This window comes from Salarias fasciatus, assembly GCF_902148845.1.
Source record: "Salarias fasciatus chromosome 7 unlocalized genomic scaffold, fSalaFa1.1 super_scaffold_4, whole genome shotgun sequence".
Taxonomy (NCBI): Eukaryota; Metazoa; Chordata; class Actinopteri; order Blenniiformes; family Blenniidae; genus Salarias; species Salarias fasciatus.
Genome location: NW_021941229.1, coordinates 17510767 through 17528999, shown reverse-complemented (window position 1 = coordinate 17528999; position 18233 = coordinate 17510767). Strand labels below are relative to the sequence as shown.

Below are 18233 nucleotides of genomic sequence, written 5' to 3'. Positions count from 1 at the left end.
AAATCAGTGTGATAGGTGTTTAGAGTTTTTTTAGACTTGGCTTTGTGTTGTTTATCCCACTCTGTGCCGAGAGGGAAACGGTGAAATTAGTGTTTTATGTACTGGTATGCCAAGTTCAGGAGGACACACAGTTTGTGTTGTGGCAGCCTGTGGGTGATGGGGCGAGTTTTCACACAGCACTCCAAAGGAGGTTTTTGTCTCTGCCGGCCAAAATTACCACCGTGAAATCAGAGCCCGCAGAAGACTGCGTGGATAGAATAGAAGGAGAGAATGGAGTCCTCTTTAAAGGCAGAAAGGATGAGAGAAAATATAGCAGCGTTTTAGAGATGTTTACAGCCCCATTCAAATGTTTCCTGACTGGTGGGAAATCCTAGTAACTGTAATTTGAAAGACGATTTGTTTGGATTCTTTACTCGCCTCGTCCTCTTTTACCATTTGCATCTTGGTCCATGTAAAACACACAGCCACGGATGTATTTCACTCTGTAGTCACCTGCCCTTGGCTGTCGATGTTTAAAGGAAAAAAAACCCACCAATGTGACGACAACTCGCCAATCTAGGACCACAAGGCCTTCAGCCGGGGACCACAAGACCTTCAGCTGGGCTTCACAGCTTCCCAAAATAGTCCCACATTATACGTCCCAAGGCCCAGCCAGCATCGAAGCAGTAGCCTCAAGGAAATTACATAAAGTGAAAGGTTTACGGCTTCACTGTGAGTGGTGGCTCCCATCTGACCCCAGGCTTCATGGTGGATTACCAGTATTCACCTCAAAAGTGACAAAAGTAAATGTTTGACTGGATTTGTGTTTTTAGTGGTGCATTTTAGGAGGAGAAAGTCCCTGCACTTCAAACTTTTGCTGTAAAAGTTTTGACTTATTACTCATGGAAATCTAGTGTTCATTTCGTTGTTCCCACTGTTTTTATTACTTCCAATAATTACAAATTGTGTTGTTGGCACTGAACGCTGTAGGTGCTGTTTCTATTTTTGGAGGAGGAAACAAAGTAGTCAAGATGACTCCCCTCCAAAGTGAAAGTTCTCTTTTTATTTCTACCATTGCAGGTGTCAGTTGTAAAAAATCTCTGTGCTTTTTTTTTTCCTTCCTTTTTAATCAAAAGAAAAAGAGCCTTATGATTATGTTTTCATGTCAGACTACAGAGGCACATTCAGTCCCGGGACGGGGAACACCACACAGTAATCCTTGTTCCTGCAGTTAGCTTATTTCACTTGCCCGTATGTTTATAGGGAAGTTTTTCAGCCATGTGACTCAGAGAAAGGGCGTGTTGTTTTTGAAAAGCTTGCCATCGGCAGACTAAATATACCCTTTACTGGACCTGACCCCTCATTTGCCTTTGCTGTGGCCACTTTAAGTCGACATGCTAGCTCAGCAGGGACCCTACAACTAGTAATTATATAGGAGGGTTTTCATTTTACATCCCCTCTATAGTGTTGCCTTCACACAAGTTCTTTTCCTCAATTTAGGCATCTGGGCTGTCATTGATGGTTTACCTACATTTTAATTCCGCTGATTTCATTTGCGCGAAGCTGGAAATAGTTTGTTTCCAGCCTGTCAAGCATCAGAAACGAGCGCCACATGCAGTTGTCATCACCGTCTTACACGTGAATTAATAAGGTGAATGTTCACGCTGGTAATCCTTGATCTGGCTTTTGAAAAGTTGCACTTTTCCACCCATCTGTCAGTGAGTGAGCTCACCCCGGATAACGCCCGCTGTCTGCTGCATCACTGTTGCGTCATCCGTTGAGGGTTTTTAGATGATTCCCTCCATATGAGCGATAGTCAGCTGCGCGGCGCAGGTTGTACAGCTGTTCACAAGCCGTGCTTTAATATGAACCAGGGCGAGGCTTCGGCTCAGTGACTTTGCCAGTTGAGCGGAGGGCTCATGTCTATCCTCTGTGAATTCCAGATGGTTTTTGACCGTAACTGTTGTGTGTTGATTTATCCCGCCAAGTCGAGTAAATCACTGTTCTTGAAAGCGAGGGGAGACGAATCAGTTTTCCTGATCAAAGTCTCTTGACAGCTTACTGTGAGTACTTCTGCATATCTGAAGCTGGAAAAAAAAAATGTATAAAGTGCCTCCAGATGTATGAATTGCAGTGATGACACCTGAGATCTATGCAGCACTGTAAATTTTTAACATGGATAATGGAGGCGCCAGCCTTTCACATGGAATCAGAATGATTTTCTGGTGGCAGTCAATGAATTAATGATTTTAGTTTTACACTCTCGCTCTGTTAATCGAGTGTACTATTTTAAGTTGCCAACAAATGGAACACAGCCAGGAAGTTCTCCTTGATCATGTGATGGAAGCGCAATAGTCAGCCTTGGCTGAGTCGCTGACATTACTGCTCCAGCTCGGTCTGTAAAACATTGGCTCTCTATACTCTGAATGTCAGAAACAGTCGATCAGGCTGTGGGCAGTCACAACCCAAAACTCTGATGCATCTGGCAGTATTTGAAGATGGGCTCTTGGCCCCTGTCAGCTCTTCTAAGAAGGATTTGATGCCGACTGCTGGCGTAATCGTGTGCACGCGCGATCAAGCTGGAGTCTCAGCTACTTCTATAGCCAAACTCTATTAATCTGTAAATGACATCAAAGCAGACATCTGTCCCCATCTGTGCCATCTCGTCTTCTCTGTGTTTAGCTTCAAGTCAGGGATTTCTTACTCGCTGACTTTTTTTTTGAATGATTCACAATCCCCCCTGGAGAGAAGCAAACCGACTGCTGTTAATGCAAGATGCCATAACGGGTCTCGCAGAAAATGTCTTTTTTTCTTTTTACAGCTCCGGTGGTTGACTGGAGTTATTGTGCTGTGGAGTTCTAATCTCTACCTGTGTCTGATTGTCATTGCCTCAGTATCTGATCTTCTGTAGTGGCGTCTGGTAGTTGCATTATGTGAGGCAGGATGGACCCTGGATAGACGTGCAACTGAAGCCAATTGCCGTAAACAATTGATTCGATAGACGGATGAGGTCAAAGTTTCCCAAATGAACTCATGCCTTATTACTTTCCCCATTTCCACCGAGTGGCACAAAACCAAAATATTACTTTGTCTTTACAAACTGTGGCATTATAAATGTTAAAATCAGAAGATTTTTGCAGCTTCTGCCCTAAAATGTGAGGATTCAGCTGGTTCTTCAGGAGCTGCTGGGTTCAGGAAGAACTTTAGTGCATTAATCATTCAAAAGAAGCTTGCTGCATTGCTTGCATGACTTTATCTTTTTTTTTTTTTTTTTTGCCATAACTGGCATTACTTGGCAAAGACTAAAGGGGATTTTAGATCCACATGCAGCTCCTTGATTTGTTTATCCAGCAGTTTCCAGTGACGGTCCTCTTTGTTATTACTCATTATAAAACAATTGGACAGGCATTCAGTAAAGTAGTGTGAGCTGTTACCGTCACCTTATCATCAATCCCACAGCTGGGTGGGTACCGTACAGACTGTCCTGCTGATCAGATCAGTCGTCATGAGAAAAATGTGTCATTTAGTTGCATTGAAGAGGGCGTCCCCCTAAAGCTCCCAGGCACGTGATTACTAAATAAGACCTTAAGCTGGGGAAGTTATTTTCATCAGGAAGATGAACAACTTGGAGCAGAGTTTGTGTGCGAAGCAGTTTGAGCTGCCAGAGGAGATGTTCTTTCCATAAAATGAACCACTCGCAGCATATTTGCCATTACTCAATTTGTTTGTGCGTGGCCAGGCGCTCTGGTATTATAGCAAACAGGGAGGGAAAAAAAAAGGTTGCTGCCTCTTGGCATGCTGCGGCAAAAGGAAGAAGAGCATCTCTGTGCATTGATGCTGATGATGAGTGAGTACATGGAAAAGGGAGCCATAGAGGGGAAAAAGAAGTGAGGGGCTAGAGCTGTTGGCAGGCACTGAATGTCCGACTCCCTCACATCAGCCTCCCATCACGCTCCGTGTCCTCAGCGCACTCTCGGCTCACAGGATGCTGAGCTTCTTGCCTCATCTCCCTGCATTGGGAATGAAGTGGCAAGCTGTGAAGTCACAATGTGGAGCTACGTGACAAGTCGGAGGAGCAATTCACTGCAGAATCAGATTAGAAGCGGTTGATCGTGAGGAGCGATGAGTCAGGATGTGGCCGACTCGGATCAGCAGATATGATCTGAACGCCTGATCAGCATCGCCATATGCGTGATTCACAGCTCGTGAAGCTTTCACAAGACTGTAGAGGCATAGGTAAGCTATTGCACACGGTACAATGTGTACAAAGGAAAAGCCAAGAAGCAAGCAGAATATGAACAACTTTTTAGGTGCTGCTTGACTGCATGACGAGATTTGTCTCCAGAGTGATCACTTGTTAGTGTGCATGTTTAGTGTTTGTCTGATTCAACCCAGAATCGTTTTACTAGGCATTTACACCTTCAATACATGGTGTACCTTAAAGAAAGCGTTTTCATTTATGACTCTGCTTTATTTGTCTTCTAGTTTGACTGCATTTGTCTTATGGTTTCTTTATAAATCACCTGCCATTACTGTCATAATTTTAGCAATCAAAGGAAAAAATAAATTTCACAGATCCTAGCCCTCACAGATTGCTCAAATCTGATCCTGATGAACTATTTCAGGTCATCTTTTATAACTATCCCAGCATAAGCTCCTCAGACCAGCACCACAAATTGAAACTGTTAAGTTAATTCTCTTTTCCACTCACTTATGCAATACTACTGGATATGGAAAGTATTCTGACCCCCTTAGATTTTTCTCTTTGTTATATTGCAGATTGCATCACAAAAATAACATAGTTTTTAAAAGACTTTTTCATACGTACTGAACATTCAAAGTTCTCATGCACTGATAGGCTGAGCTCCAGTTTCCCCCTCCTGCGCTCCCTGTCTTCCATCTTCAGTGGGCAGCCTGCCAATATCTGTGCCCAGTTACCAGTGCAGAGCTGGGAACCCCAAGGCCCCAAGCAGGTGTCAACCTCCCTGCCCAGCCAAAGGAGCTGAGAGGGGAACACAAAGGCCTCAAAGAAACCTGCCAGCATGGTAACCATCTTAAATATCCCAGGCCAGCGTGGCCACTCCTCTAAATCACTCTGCAGCATCGGGTAGCTGCCAGTGTTCTCTCTCTGCTACTGTAACGCTGACTCTCAAAGGGTTTCAAAGTTTAATCTTTGCCCTAAATGGGGCCCAGAATGTTCCGATGCATGGAGGCAGTTGGAGGGTTTTGTTTATAGCTTTTTCTACAAGGGGGTTATTTATGATTGCACAAAAATTGAAAGCATGTTGTGTGCGTCTGAGGTTGTCGTCCTCCAGGATTCAGTCTTGTTTTCTCATCCAGTCACAGTGCTGCCATTCAGTGCCCCTCTCTGTCTTTTACCAGCACTTTTTCTGCTGCTGTCATCACACAGTTTATGCATCATCTTCATGGGATACTTTCCTATCTCTGGGGTTTGTGTGATCTTTGAAAACACTGACTTGGCCGAGGGCGATCCCACCAGCTAAGCTGTCCTGGCATTCGATTGGCAAGACTGCAGAAGGGCTTGGATGAGAACGGGGAGCAATGCCTTTCTCCTCTTCGTCCCGTGCTTTCTCTCCCGCCCTCTGTTCATTGTTGACGGCTCTGCACCGACGATGTGGATGTGATGGGGGAGGTGGGGAGCAGCCGAGCGGAGGTTACCCTCATCTTCAGTAAACAATAGGTCCTTGTGTATTTGACCCCCTCTTCAGCGGAGTGGAGTCCATGGCGAGGCCTGAAGCCGGGATGGAATTCCATCATTGCCAGATTTTGTCGGTGGAAGCCTCGCCCAACAAAAAAGAAACCTTGATTAGCGTTAGCTTTTGGAGGGTCACAGCCTGTGGGGGCGTTCGTTCTCATTTACAACCAAATCAATAATCAATTTTCATCTCCCCTTCCCCAAACTATGGCGATTCCTCATTGATTGCATGTTCTGTGCCTATGATATACCTCCCTCTCTGCCGGGTAACTAATTACTAACCTATATTTGAGAGTGGTGCACCAGATTGCTGCTACTAGGTCATTATAAAGCACTTGACAGTGATTTATCTGTTCTCTGAGATTAAAATTAGATCAGTAGTTTTGGTGAGAAAAAAAGAATCCCAATGAGTGAACCAAGTATTTTAACTGTGACCCATTTTGTTATTTTCAGGTTCTTGTCTTCTCCTTTTCTATGAAGTAGTACCTTCATCCCCGACACATAATCCCCTCTTTAGAAGACATCTGATAACCTTGAATCACATTCTCGCGTGACAGGTCCACCACTTTTGTCATGGTGTCGTGCGGGTACTTCTTCTTTTGAGAATGGTGTGGGTTTTTTTTTTTTTTTTAAACCAGCATAACCTGCTTTGTGCCAGATCAGTTTACGTCTACTCAGTGGCAAATAGCACTCGAATCACCTGACCAGGCAGACCTGCCTGCTTTACGCTTATTACAACATCAGAATGCAACCTGCATGGCCGAGTCAAGGACACGTTACTCAAAAATCTAATCAAAGCGAGATTGCTGTGTGTTTATATGACCGGATCAAGACAAAAGAAGCATCTGAAGTTAACATTTGAACTGTTTACATTTCAAAGCGACTGTCAATCGGTGCTTAAATCCATGAAGCACATGAAGCCGATCGTCTTCCAGCCACATCAGGGGGATATTTTGAGAGACGGTGGTGAAAGCTGACCTGTAGAATATTGTGCGTGTGTTGCCTCGCAGTAATTGTGGCCAACACTCCATGTATTACAAGCAGGATTGGGAACAGATTTAGAGATTTGTTTGAATATTTTGCTTAAGCTTAAAAGCTTGTCCTTTTCACCCCCCAGCTTTTCTGGTGACCCAAAACTACTCACTTTAGTACAACTGACACATTATACCAGCAGCTTGATATTAAATAATGTTTCCCCCCTTTTTTGGTTTGGTTAATGTTGTATGAACAAGTCATACTGGGTTTTTTTAAACACCTATTTAAATCATGTTCATGTATTTTCTGAATCTTGGTGAAACTTTTCCAAAGCTGCCATAATCAGGATGCCAAGAGTTTTATTGAATGAGACGGCATCAAGCGCCTAATGTGGGCCTGCAGAAGATAAACACCGGCCCTAATGACACACTGCAGCTTAATGCAGTCTTTATCAGGCTCGCATGCTCCAGGAAACGGCCGCCAGCGAGCAGAGAGGCCTCGGTACCTGTATAAATTGACAAATGGAAGCGAACGCGAACATCTGATAAACAGCTGATAGCTGCCAGGAACACGGTCATCATCGTGACCGTTGTCGTCATCGTCACCGGCGGCCAGCGGACACGCCTATCAGTGTCTCGACAGTAACACGCTGCAGACCGGCACGTTTTTAATAAAGGAGGGATTTGTGCGAGCCTGAGGTGTAAAGCCTTTACATAACACGGAACGGTAAATGGAAATGTCACGCAGCAGTCACAACCCTCTCGCACCACATGCTCCATTAAACAGATGAGTTAATTTCCGTGCCAGAGTGTCGTCCTCTTTGGCTGGGCGTGTGTATTACGAACCGCGGGCGGCTTCCTGCCGCTGTGTCAGTTCAGGGTTCCTGCAACATGTGCTGTGTATTCCACGAGATCCCAGCCACACCGCCCTGTGTGATGACATTTTCTGGAGAAGCTCCACATCCATCCGTCAGCCTGCTTTGTTGAGTAACCCCAAGTTTAACCAAAGACCGAACAGCGACCGGTCATTTGCAAAATCGCCTTTTCCACTCTGTTCTGAGGGAGACGTGGGGATTAGGATTTACACCTGGCAGAGGAGGGACAGTTGTGACAGTTCAGTGTAATTTCAGTTTTTATTTATTTCTAGATATTTCAGTGCAAAGCACACTTCTGTTGTAAATCTCTTCTAAATACAATATAGTATTGAAATCGCACATGCAACTAATTAATGTACCAAAACTCAATATTTAAAGTCAACATTTTCCAGCCTGTTGGATGCTCTTTTTATAAGTGGAAATGAATGCTAATAATTTGAAAAATGTGAAAGTGTGTCAAAAAGTAGATTTTTGAACATTTTTTGTCAACTCATCTGAAAAGGACACAGTAATATTTGTCAAAAGATGTAAGATATGTACTTTCACTAAATGAGAATTTGAAAAAACATTTTCCAACAAAATAGACAAATGACTTTTATATACATATATAGTTTATATTTCTTGAATAGTCTCGGTGCCACACACTCTCAAGTATATAGATTGCTGCCATACAATGTTCCATGACAGCAACTTTAACTTCATTGTGTTGCACAATAACATTTACATAAGGACATGGTCGGATGGGGCATTGAACCATCAAGCTTAGGATTGGAAGAAGATCTGCCCTACCAACTGAGTCACCTGACAATGGAACTGTGTCCTTTCAATGATGATAAGAATCAAACAGTGCCTGTTGCCATTATCAAGTTTCCAGTATTTCTGTAACCACATGAGAGGAGTTTCTAAGTTCAGACAGGAGGAGAGAGAAAGTAACACACAAACAGTCACACCACTCTGTGCTGCACTTTCAAAATACTTATTATACTATGATAACACCTTTACCAAACACTTATTTCTTTACTTTACTCTGTAATTTCCGGGTAGTTGTGAAATGCTGCCGTTAACAGTTTATCTTGCATGTAACTCTGTCAAACACAATATTTGATTAACGATCTCAAACGGAGACAAACTGTTTTATGTTAAATCAAAACAAAAAAGCTTTTTCTAAGAGAATGGGTAATCTAAAATATTACCAGAGCTTTGAGCTGCTATTAATTTCTATTGCACCTTTTAGTGTAGTGCTGGTGTAACCTTTCACCATGATGAATATCAGAATTTCACACATGCTTTATGAAAAGAGTGACGTTTTATTTTAGTGACTACGCACTGTCTGGGCGGAAATGTTTATGCAGATTTATTCAGATGTGACTTCGAGGTATCAAAAAGGGAAGGACTCGCAGCCACCGCTTCTCAATTTTCAGAAACCCCGGCGCTGGTGTGGCGTCTGCTAGTGGTGCCGGTGCTGCTGCTGCTGCCTGTGAGGAGCGCCGCATCCCTGTGTAATACTTCACCAACTCGTGTTGCCTAATTTTTAATCTTTTCTTTTCTCTGCAGAGGAAACTTCACAGTCCCGAAGTTATCAGAGTCTAACATGGGATTTGGCGTTCTGGGAGTGTTTCTGGGACTTCTCCTGGAGGTCTCCACTCATGGACCCCACACTGTGCCCCGAACATCCTGGAAGCATCAGGGTAAAATTTAAAGATTTAACTTTCCTACTGCCCCCCCCGACAAAAAATAATTTGCTGAAATGAAGTTAATAGGATTTATTGCACCTAACCAAAAAAATCTGCGAAGCACATATTTCCATACCCTTTGTATTGATTATACATGTTTATTTGAAGATGTGAGGCTGGTATCTGGTAGTCTGAGTTGGAATTTATGGCCTTGTGCAAGATTAAGAACCACCCTGTACATGCTTCCCTTTTTAGAGTGAAGAACAGTTTTTCATTTTGATTTATGTCCATTGAAACCATGCAGAAGATGTCTACTCTGATTTTTAGGCACTCATGGGAAGTCTTGTCATTATCCTGCGTCGGTATTTACAGCCTTACGCAATCTCAAAACACGAAACATGAGCTGTAATGTCAAGTTCAGTAGCTCCACATGCAAAATTGGCAGAATTGAACCTTCACACGCCGTAGGTATTTTTAAAAATGGTCTCTTAACTCTCGAGTGTCTGAAATGAACAATAGATCCTCATTTAATCTCAAGGCGTTCCTACAGTTAACCACCAACTCGAAGTTCTGTGAAGTTAGACCGCTTCTCTGTCAGGCTTCCGTTCTGCCTGCATGCTGTCGCTCACAAAAATAGCTCAACCGTAACTCGGCCCGTGTGTGAGAACGAGCACAGCTCAGCCCCCGACAAAGTTTCTCCCCTCGCCGTGGCACGGTCACTGTCTCAGTCAGTCAGTGAGAGTATTTGCTTTCATCATTGTGGCGTTTATGACCCAGCACATGCAACCCGAACCCGCCTGCACCTGGCCCGACCAGTATCATCCAAACGCTCTCCGCTGGGTTTCACTTCAATCCTGACTCACAGTGAAACGACGACTCATATGATCTGAACGTGTTATAAATGAGGCGCAAAAATGCATACCTGCATGATGAGTGTGTTCAAGGCAGCTCTGTAGAGATGAATCAGTGATACTGTGTCTGTCTGTGACTTCACCTGAACGTACAGCGGTTGAGGATCCGTCTTATTTGTATTCATTATGGGACATCTTGGTTCCCCATTGGCTTCTTTTTTTTAGCTTGTTTATTTCTAAAAATATTTGTTTTTAGCAGTTTTAGGGAGCTGTCAAAAATCTAATGATGGACACAGCATTTATTTACAATCTTCACTATCCAAACACACTCTTTTCACTAGATTTGCGTCAATTACAAGCCACGGATAAAGAAAAATTTGCCTTAATTATTAAACACTTTAATAAAATAGAAATGAGTTCCCTCAACTTCATGTTGTACAGTGATTTTTTGTTTGTTTGTTTTTTTAAAGCTTAAAAACTAAATTAATCATTGATAGGTTGGGATATATAGGAATTAAGAACAGTGATGATATATATTAACGAATTGGTCTGGAAAAGTAAACATTTTATGCATCTTTGTCAGATTTCACAACTTTATTTTCACGGTTTTGTATTTCCAGCTGTGTAATTGAATTGGATTTCGTACTAAATTGTGTTATTAGCCATCTTTCGGTCCCAACTAATTTAAAAGTGTTGACAAATTGTTGTTTAGTATCTTGTGTGCTGGTAATTTTGGAGATGTCCACATTCATGGCAGAAAATGATACTGATGAGTTGGACGAAGGGAACTGAAAGAGACTAAAAATACGGAGGCAAACTGTACAGGATCTAATAAATACATTCACTGTAGGTTCGTGACTTCTCTCACAAACTGTTGGTGATTTATTTTACATAAAATGTGAAGCATTACAGCTTAAATTGAATTCTCAATACTTTGAATCAAATTGATGAATTAAGCATGAGGCATTTAATTTAAGATGATTTGTGATGATAAATCATTGTGATCGTGCGGTTTTCTGCTCAGATTTGGACCTGATGGAGTTTTCGGAGCCGGGGATCTACAACTACTCCACGCTACTGCTGAGCGAGGAAAGAGACGCTCTGTACGTGGGAGCGAGAGAAGCCATCTTCCAGCTAAGCAAGAAGAACGTAACAGTCAGAAACAACAAGGTATTCAGAAATGAATGAAGTTAATGATCATTGTTGGGGAAAAATTGGCAGTTCTAACAAGGATTTTATTTTCATTTTTTTAAGGTTCAGTGGACAGTTGCAGAAAACTCCATGATGATGTGCACACTGAAAGGAAAATCAAAAGAGGTTCGTCTCATATTTCATTCAACAAGCCGTTTCCTCAGGCTTTACATTGTCTGCTTCCTGTTTTCATGTCGCCTCGTTGACAATAGTTTCATAAACACATCGCGCTTCTCTTTTTAGAGGGATTGCCTGAATTACATCCGAGTGCTCCAAGTCGTGGACGACGAGCGCCTGTATGTCTGTGGCACACACGCCTTCCAGCCTCAGTGCGATTACTTGGTACGTTAATCCTCAGTCCCCCCTGAACCGGGAACGCCGCGCCGCACCACACAGATCAACACGTGTGCAGACTTGCCAATCAACAGCGCGACCTTTCACAGTAACACAATCTCCTCTCTCTCTCTCTCTCTCTCTCCCAGAACCTTGGCGACTTTTCACTGGACGGCCGACCCGAGGACGGCAGAGGGAAATGCTCCTTCGACCCCTCGCAAAGCTTCACCACGGTCATGGTTGGTGAGTTGAAGCCAGTTTTCTCTCATCTCACACCACAGAGATTTTTTTAGGCTTATTTAGTCGTTCGTAGAATCCATACCACACTCCTTTAATCTCTGCAAAAAAATGAACTTGAAATTGGAGTATTTGTGTTTTTATTCTTTGCTTTTCCTATCAGATGGAGAGTTGTACTCTGGGACAGCGTATAACTTCCTAGGAAGTGAACCAATTATCTCCAGATACTCCCCATCCCAGTCTCTGCTGCGGACAGAGTACTCCACATCATGGCTCAATGGTGAGTTTTCCTCTTGAATCAGTGAATGTTTGTGTTATATTGTTATTTTTTTTCTTTTGAATCTGTTGTGATAAGATCATATTTTGCTGGGTTCTCAATGAAATCGATTAGAAACCAATCATCTCCCTGTGTTTTGTAGACCTTTGTTGCTGCAAATTTAATCCTATTAAGAAATTTTACTGTCATTACATTATTCTGTTTAGGAAAGGCAGCCTCCCATCCTTCCTTAACAATCAATTATTGGTTAATAATGACAGTTAAAGGTGCTGTAGGCAGGATTCCGCATCTCCGCCATCTTGCTTAGGGTTACCTAAGCAAGATGGCGATTTGACCCATCTAAGATGGTGATTTGAAACCCAGCACAGCCAATCCTGTCCTGTTTTCTCTGACATTAAGCCCTTACGCAAGTTAAGCCCCTCCCACAAGAACGTGTGACGAACGCCCCTCGACCGATCACGGTTAGAGCCTCATGGGCTCTTCTGATTGGTCAAAGATACCTGGAGCTGTGAGATTCCTTTTCAGCTCAGAACAGAGACAGATGGAAATGCTGCGCCCTTGCGGTAGTGCAATTATGCTACACTCCTAAAGGATTATCAATGGATACTCTAACATTTAATCCAAAGAAAACACAGAAAATTAGCATTGACTAGCAAAATCCTGCCTACAGCACCTTTAAACCGTCATTTCATCATAATTTAACATTTATTCTGTGAGTTACTTGATGGCAGGCCAAAATGCCATGTGGTTAAAGTGCCATCTACAAACTGGTGTCAGTTCTCAGTCAGATATAATAGGTTCCAGCTGGTATTTAAATGGATTGGTTGCATATTTGATGGTTTATTCAGCAAAAGGAATCAGACTAGATGTGTTTTTTTCCCCCATCTGGAAGGAATCTTGGCTAAAATAATTAGCATTGACATCTTCACAGGATTTAAATTGAGTTTGTCATCTGCTCCCGTCGACTGAAACCCCGGTCGGTCTGCGTTCTTCCTCCCTTGGCAGAGCCCAGTTTCGTTTTTGCCGACGTCATCAGAGAAGGTGAGAACGGAGCAGATGGCGACGACGACAAAATCTACTACTTCTTCACCGAGGTGTCGGTGGAGTACGAATTCTTTGGCAAGCTGCTCATCCCCAGGGTGGCGCGCGTCTGTAAGGTCAGTGCACGTTGCGTGCCATCTGCATGCCAGCGTTATCCCATCTTCAGCACAATAAACAACAGTCAGAATGAATAGATTTCATTATTGATGTTTGTTTTCTCTCTGGCTCGTCCTCACTTCCCGGTGTATTTAACGTCCGCACGCAGGGTGACCTCGGGGGTCAGCGCACCCTGCAGAAGAAGTGGACCTCTTTCCTGAAAGCCAAGCTGGTGTGCTCCATGCCCGAGCTCAACTTCGTCTTCAATGTCGTGCACGACGTCTTCATCTTGAAGGGGGCGCACTCAAAAGACACCATCATCTACGGCGTCTTCACCTCCCAGTGGTCAGTGATTCGGAAACTCCTCGCTCTTTTGTTTTATCTCTTGTCATAATCACCGTCCTCTTCTCCCAGGGGCAACGTGGGTTTGTCCGCGGTCTGTGCCTACAACATGACGGCGGTGGAGGAAGTCTTCTCCCGGGGGAAGTACATGCAGAAGGCCACAGTGGAGCAGTCCCACACCAAGTGGGTGCGGTACAACGGCATCACTCCTTCACCCCGTCCTGGAGCTGTAAGGGCCTCTCACGCTTATTGAATAGTGTGGAATAGCTGCAAAATATTTGATTTATTCACAAAGAAATGACTTTTTGCACATATCAAGTTTAAGTCCATCATGATCTCTCTGTTTAGCCCATTGTGAGTGTCTCCAGTGTAATGAACATCTCATTCCTCACGTGCCCCTCCCTCTCTCTCTCACCAGTGTATTAACAACATGTTGCGGCAGCAGAACATCACCAGCTCGCTCCACCTGCCGGACAAAACCCTTCAGTTTGTGAAGGACCACCCTCTGCTGGAGGACCCGGTCCTGCCCATTGGCAACGGGCCCCGGCTCATCACTAAAGATGTCAACTACACCCAGATCGTTGTGGAGAGGGTTCGAGCCCTGGACAGGAAGATTTATGATGTCATCTTCACCGGAACAGGTGAAAACGAGTTGAAATCCCTAAAGAATTCAGTTCTTGTTAACGTTCTGTGTTTTAGCTGAATCACATGTATGTTCAAAGCAGTGAGACTCTGGACTGAGTTGATAAGAGATTCTTTACCTTCACTGACATTTTCCTGTTTCCATTTGTAGACAAAGGAGTCCTGCATAAGTCGGTGGTGTTTGAAGGGGAAGTTCACATCGTGGAGGAGATCCAGCTTCTGAAGAACTCTGAGCCCATCAAGAACCTTCTGCTGTCCTCGGAGGTTAGTGGCTTTGGGTTTTTAAAAAAATAGAAATTTTGAAGGAGAAATGAGGCCTGAACAACAAGTGATGTGTAAGTTATTAGTATTACAACTGTCTTAAAACTTGATGAATATCATACGACGGTTTGCGTGTTCTTTCTGGCTCAGTTGGCAAGGAAGTGTGTTTACTGCTCCCAAGATTGGTTGTTTGACAAATGCCTAAAATTTCCAACAGTGTTTGAGAAGTGTTTTACATTGAGAGTCACACAAACAGCTGATTCTGTGATGCTCTCCACCCTCTTTAAAAGTGATCTGTGCTCACCATGTGTTGTTCATAATGACCTGAAGCCTCCTTGCTTCCACAGTCACGCTCGCTGTATGCCGGTTCAGACTCGGGCGTGGTCCAGTCGCCGACGGCTTTCTGCAGCAAGTATTCATCCTGCAGCGACTGCATCCTGGCACGGGACCCCCACTGTGCCTGGGACCCCCGCTCTAAGGCCTGCGTCAATATCTTCAATGCCACCCAGCAGCAGCTAAGGTAACTCACGCTCGAGAAGCAGCAGTTCACTGCCCCGTCTTTCTTCGTGCATGCCAGTACTCCACTCATGCATCCCTGCACAGTTTAGTGAAACTAAAGCCACCATTGAGAGATGTACTGATACTTCATCCAGTCTGACTTGCTTCACTATCGTCGACTCATCTTGTGACTGCAGTGTGTGAACGCCAAGACGTTTGTTTTTCAGAAAGTTGATCCAAAACCTGAATGGTGACGCAGACAGCTGTCCATCAGGTAGGAGTGAAAGCGTCTTTTTCACCCCACCTGATCTTTATGAACATTTCCTTGGCCATAGATAAACATACGTTATGTATTTGGTCTGTTCTAGATATTCTCTACAGACTTCAATCACTTTAAATGTAATGTTTGCATTTTGTTTGCGTCCTCAGTGGCAGCGCCGTCCCAGAAGGACTACCAGCGTGTGACAGTGAAGCCGGGGAGCTCGGCTGAGCTGCCGTGCCTGGTGCACTCCAACCTGGCTCAGGTGATGTGGAAATCAAACGGCTCGCTTCTCACTGAGGCCTCCCGCTTCCACTTCATAGCCGAAAATGGGCTCCTCATTTACAGCGTGGCTCCGGAGGACCAGGGCTACTATGAGTGCTGGTCCGTGGAATGGGCCCCCGCTGCGGGGAAAAACTTCAGCCGCCTCATGGCTGGATACGCCCTGGCTCTGGATCTTCCACCCAGAACGCCGCCCCCGCAGGCGGGTGGCGTGGCCACCACCTCGGGCAGCGAGGAGACGCCGGGCAGACACGCAGCTGAAGGTAATGGTAAGACAGACGAAGCCCCACTAACGTCAGGCCTCGGCCCCCTCAGCTTCACAACCACGGCCCTCCTCACCTCCCCGCCCCAGACTGACTCGTCACTAACCCCGCCCCCCAGCAGTACGGTCAAGCTGCCGCCGAAGCAGCATCTCCCCCCGACGTCCAACGTCCGCCACCCGGACAGCCGCGACCCGGCGGCCGAGTACCTGCAGCACAACAACACCACGGCGCTGCTCTTCCTCTTCCTCCTGTTCTTCCTCCTCTTCCTGGCCGCGCTGGTGTACAACTGCTACATGCAGTACCTCCCGGCCCCCTGCCTGCGGCTGCGCGCCGCCCTGCTCGGCACCCACAAGAGCACCCACCAGCCCGAGTACAGGGCGTGCGAGGCGGGCCTGATGGAAACGTCCGGCGGCACCGACAAAATCAACCTGACCGAGCAGCCGACCCAGAACGGCAGCCAGGCCACCCAGAACCTCCGGGCGCTGCGCGACACCGGCTACGAGACGGAGCCGGAGTGCGGCAACGGCCGCGTGCCGTCCCACAGCTTCGGGGGCGACAGCGACAGCCCCTCCCAGGAGAAGCCGTTCGACGTGGACTGCGAATCCCAGCCCATCCAGTTTGCAGACGCAGACTAACCTTACTGCTCGCCTCAAGCCTCTGTCTGAATTTTCTCTGCGAAGAGACTGCGGGGCGGAGTCTCCATCCCCGCGTCTGCTCAAAACACACCAAGCTAAATGTTCATCTCTCTATGAAAGTGTATCCAGCGCTGAGCATTTCAAGTGTAATCCTTACAAAGCCTGACCTGGCCGTAGAGTTTAGACTCCTGCTGTCTGATTTTCGGGCAAAAAACTGTGTTCAAGGAAAGTTGCTTGGTCCAGCAAGAAAAGCTATTTGTTAAATTCCAAATTGGAAACATTGTTTACCAAATTGGTAAGTTAATATGATGCTTTCCGAATTGGAGCTGTGCTTCTATACAGCCTGAGTGAAAAATAATCTGTTGAAGCTTTTTGCATCTTTTTAACCTTTTTTTTTTTGTTTGTTTTTTTGTTATTGGATGACAAACAGGCTTCAGCATTGTAGTAACTTCTCAGGGAAGACTTTCTCAGACTAGCTTTGCCACACAGCGGCGTCGTTCCACGGCATCCGGCTTTTTGAGATGAAGGTCAGAAAGAGAGAAAGGAAGTGAAGAGATGAGATGTGTCGGGGCGGAGAAACGCTGGACTGAATCAAACCACTGAGTATTTGTGAAGTTTTGCGACACTGCCGGGTCTGTGGTGTATTTATTGGTCCTCATGAAGTCGGCGTTCCTTCATACAGCTCTAACGGTCCTGTGTATTAACCTTCACCAGTCCTTTCCCCTTAATGTGGTCTGTTAAGATTAAATGTACAACATGACATGATGCTTGACACAAGAGCCCTGGAAACAATCTGAAGTTTGTTTTTTTTTTTATACATATATATATAATTTTATTAAAGTTCCAGTTTTAGATTATTTAAAATGAGTTACATCTGTGGTAATATTTTGATTATAGTTCTTTTGTTTTTTATTTATTGCAACAGATTTCTTTCTTTTTTTTTTTTTAAAGCTCACTCGTTGCCCAGTTTGCATGTCATCCATCTCCTCCGAGTTTTCCATTTTCCTCAAGCCTGTCTTCTTCTCCGTCACTCCCCCTCACAGCTTCCTCTCCTGTCGACACCTCACCTTCCTCCTCTGGAGGTCGCGCTCCCTCTGACCTCCCCTCCTCCTCCTCCTCTTCCTCTTCCTCCCCTCCCTTCACGCCCTCCTCCTCCTCCAACACCGAGCTCCGCGGTGTGGAGGCCCAGGAGGCGGAGGTGCGGCTGCTGCCCCCCCTGCTGAAGGACCAGGCCTGGGGGGTTCACGCCCAGGAGGCCTTCCTGCTCTTCTGCCTCGCCCTGGGTGAGTGCTGCCTGCCGTAGTGACCAGTTTCCACTCCCCACTTCCCGGCGTTACACATCCTCTTCTCACTCCTCTCATCCTCTTTCCTGTCCACACCCTGCATGCTGGCATCACACAAACTAACTGGGAGTGAGTGTGTTTGCTTTTATTTTAACATTTTTTTTCTTATTTTTGGGATTTATTCATAACAAGCCTGCAAATTTTGCTTTAAGGCGTCTCGTGGAGAAGTTTTTATCTGCGTTTTTTTTACAATTCTTGCAAAATTGCCTACACAATGGGTGAATGTTTGATACTGCTGAGCTGGAGGTCGTTTTCAAACGATCGGCCTCCCACAGAAAGATATATCACAGCTTTCAGCTGTAACACACAGTTTTATGTAAATAACTAACTGGAGTCTGACGAGAAACATGTAAAGTGGATCCAGAGTGTTGAGAAGCTCATTTTAGGCTTAAATGCCAAAACATCTTCATACTTCATCTGGATTTTTTTTTGGTTGCCTGTAAACAAATGTAAATATATTTGTAT

The 18233-nt window shown here is 44.9% G+C and overlaps 1 protein-coding gene across 5 annotated transcripts in view; it reads left to right on the top strand.

Annotated features, from left to right (window-relative positions):
• The window catches only part of sema4d (sema domain, immunoglobulin domain (Ig), transmembrane domain (TM) and short cytoplasmic domain, (semaphorin) 4D), a 39043-nt gene that overhangs the window by 18132 nt on the left and 2678 nt on the right, over positions 1-18233 (top strand). For 4 of the 5 annotated variants that reach the window (XM_030084361.1, XM_030084364.1, XM_030084360.1 and 1 more), the window contains 14 exons: positions 9099-9232; positions 11093-11238; positions 11323-11385; positions 11503-11601; positions 11742-11835; positions 11993-12109; positions 13112-13263; positions 13413-13588; positions 13658-13814; positions 14004-14226; positions 14379-14491; positions 14836-15008; positions 15214-15260; positions 15416-16783. In XM_030084361.1, coding sequence (XP_029940221.1) covers positions 9099-9232; positions 11093-11238; positions 11323-11385; positions 11503-11601; positions 11742-11835; positions 11993-12109; positions 13112-13263; positions 13413-13588; positions 13658-13814; positions 14004-14226; positions 14379-14491; positions 14836-15008; positions 15214-15260; positions 15416-16425 — 2704 coding nt within the window. In that variant the 3' untranslated portion in view covers positions 16426-16783. Of the gene's footprint in view, positions 1-9098; positions 9233-11092; positions 11239-11322; positions 11386-11502; positions 11602-11741; positions 11836-11992; positions 12110-13111; positions 13264-13412; positions 13589-13657; positions 13815-14003; positions 14227-14378; positions 14492-14835; positions 15009-15213; positions 15261-15415; positions 16784-17468; positions 17709-18233 lie in introns of those variants that run through there. The other variant, XM_030084362.1, reaches the window with a different exon arrangement.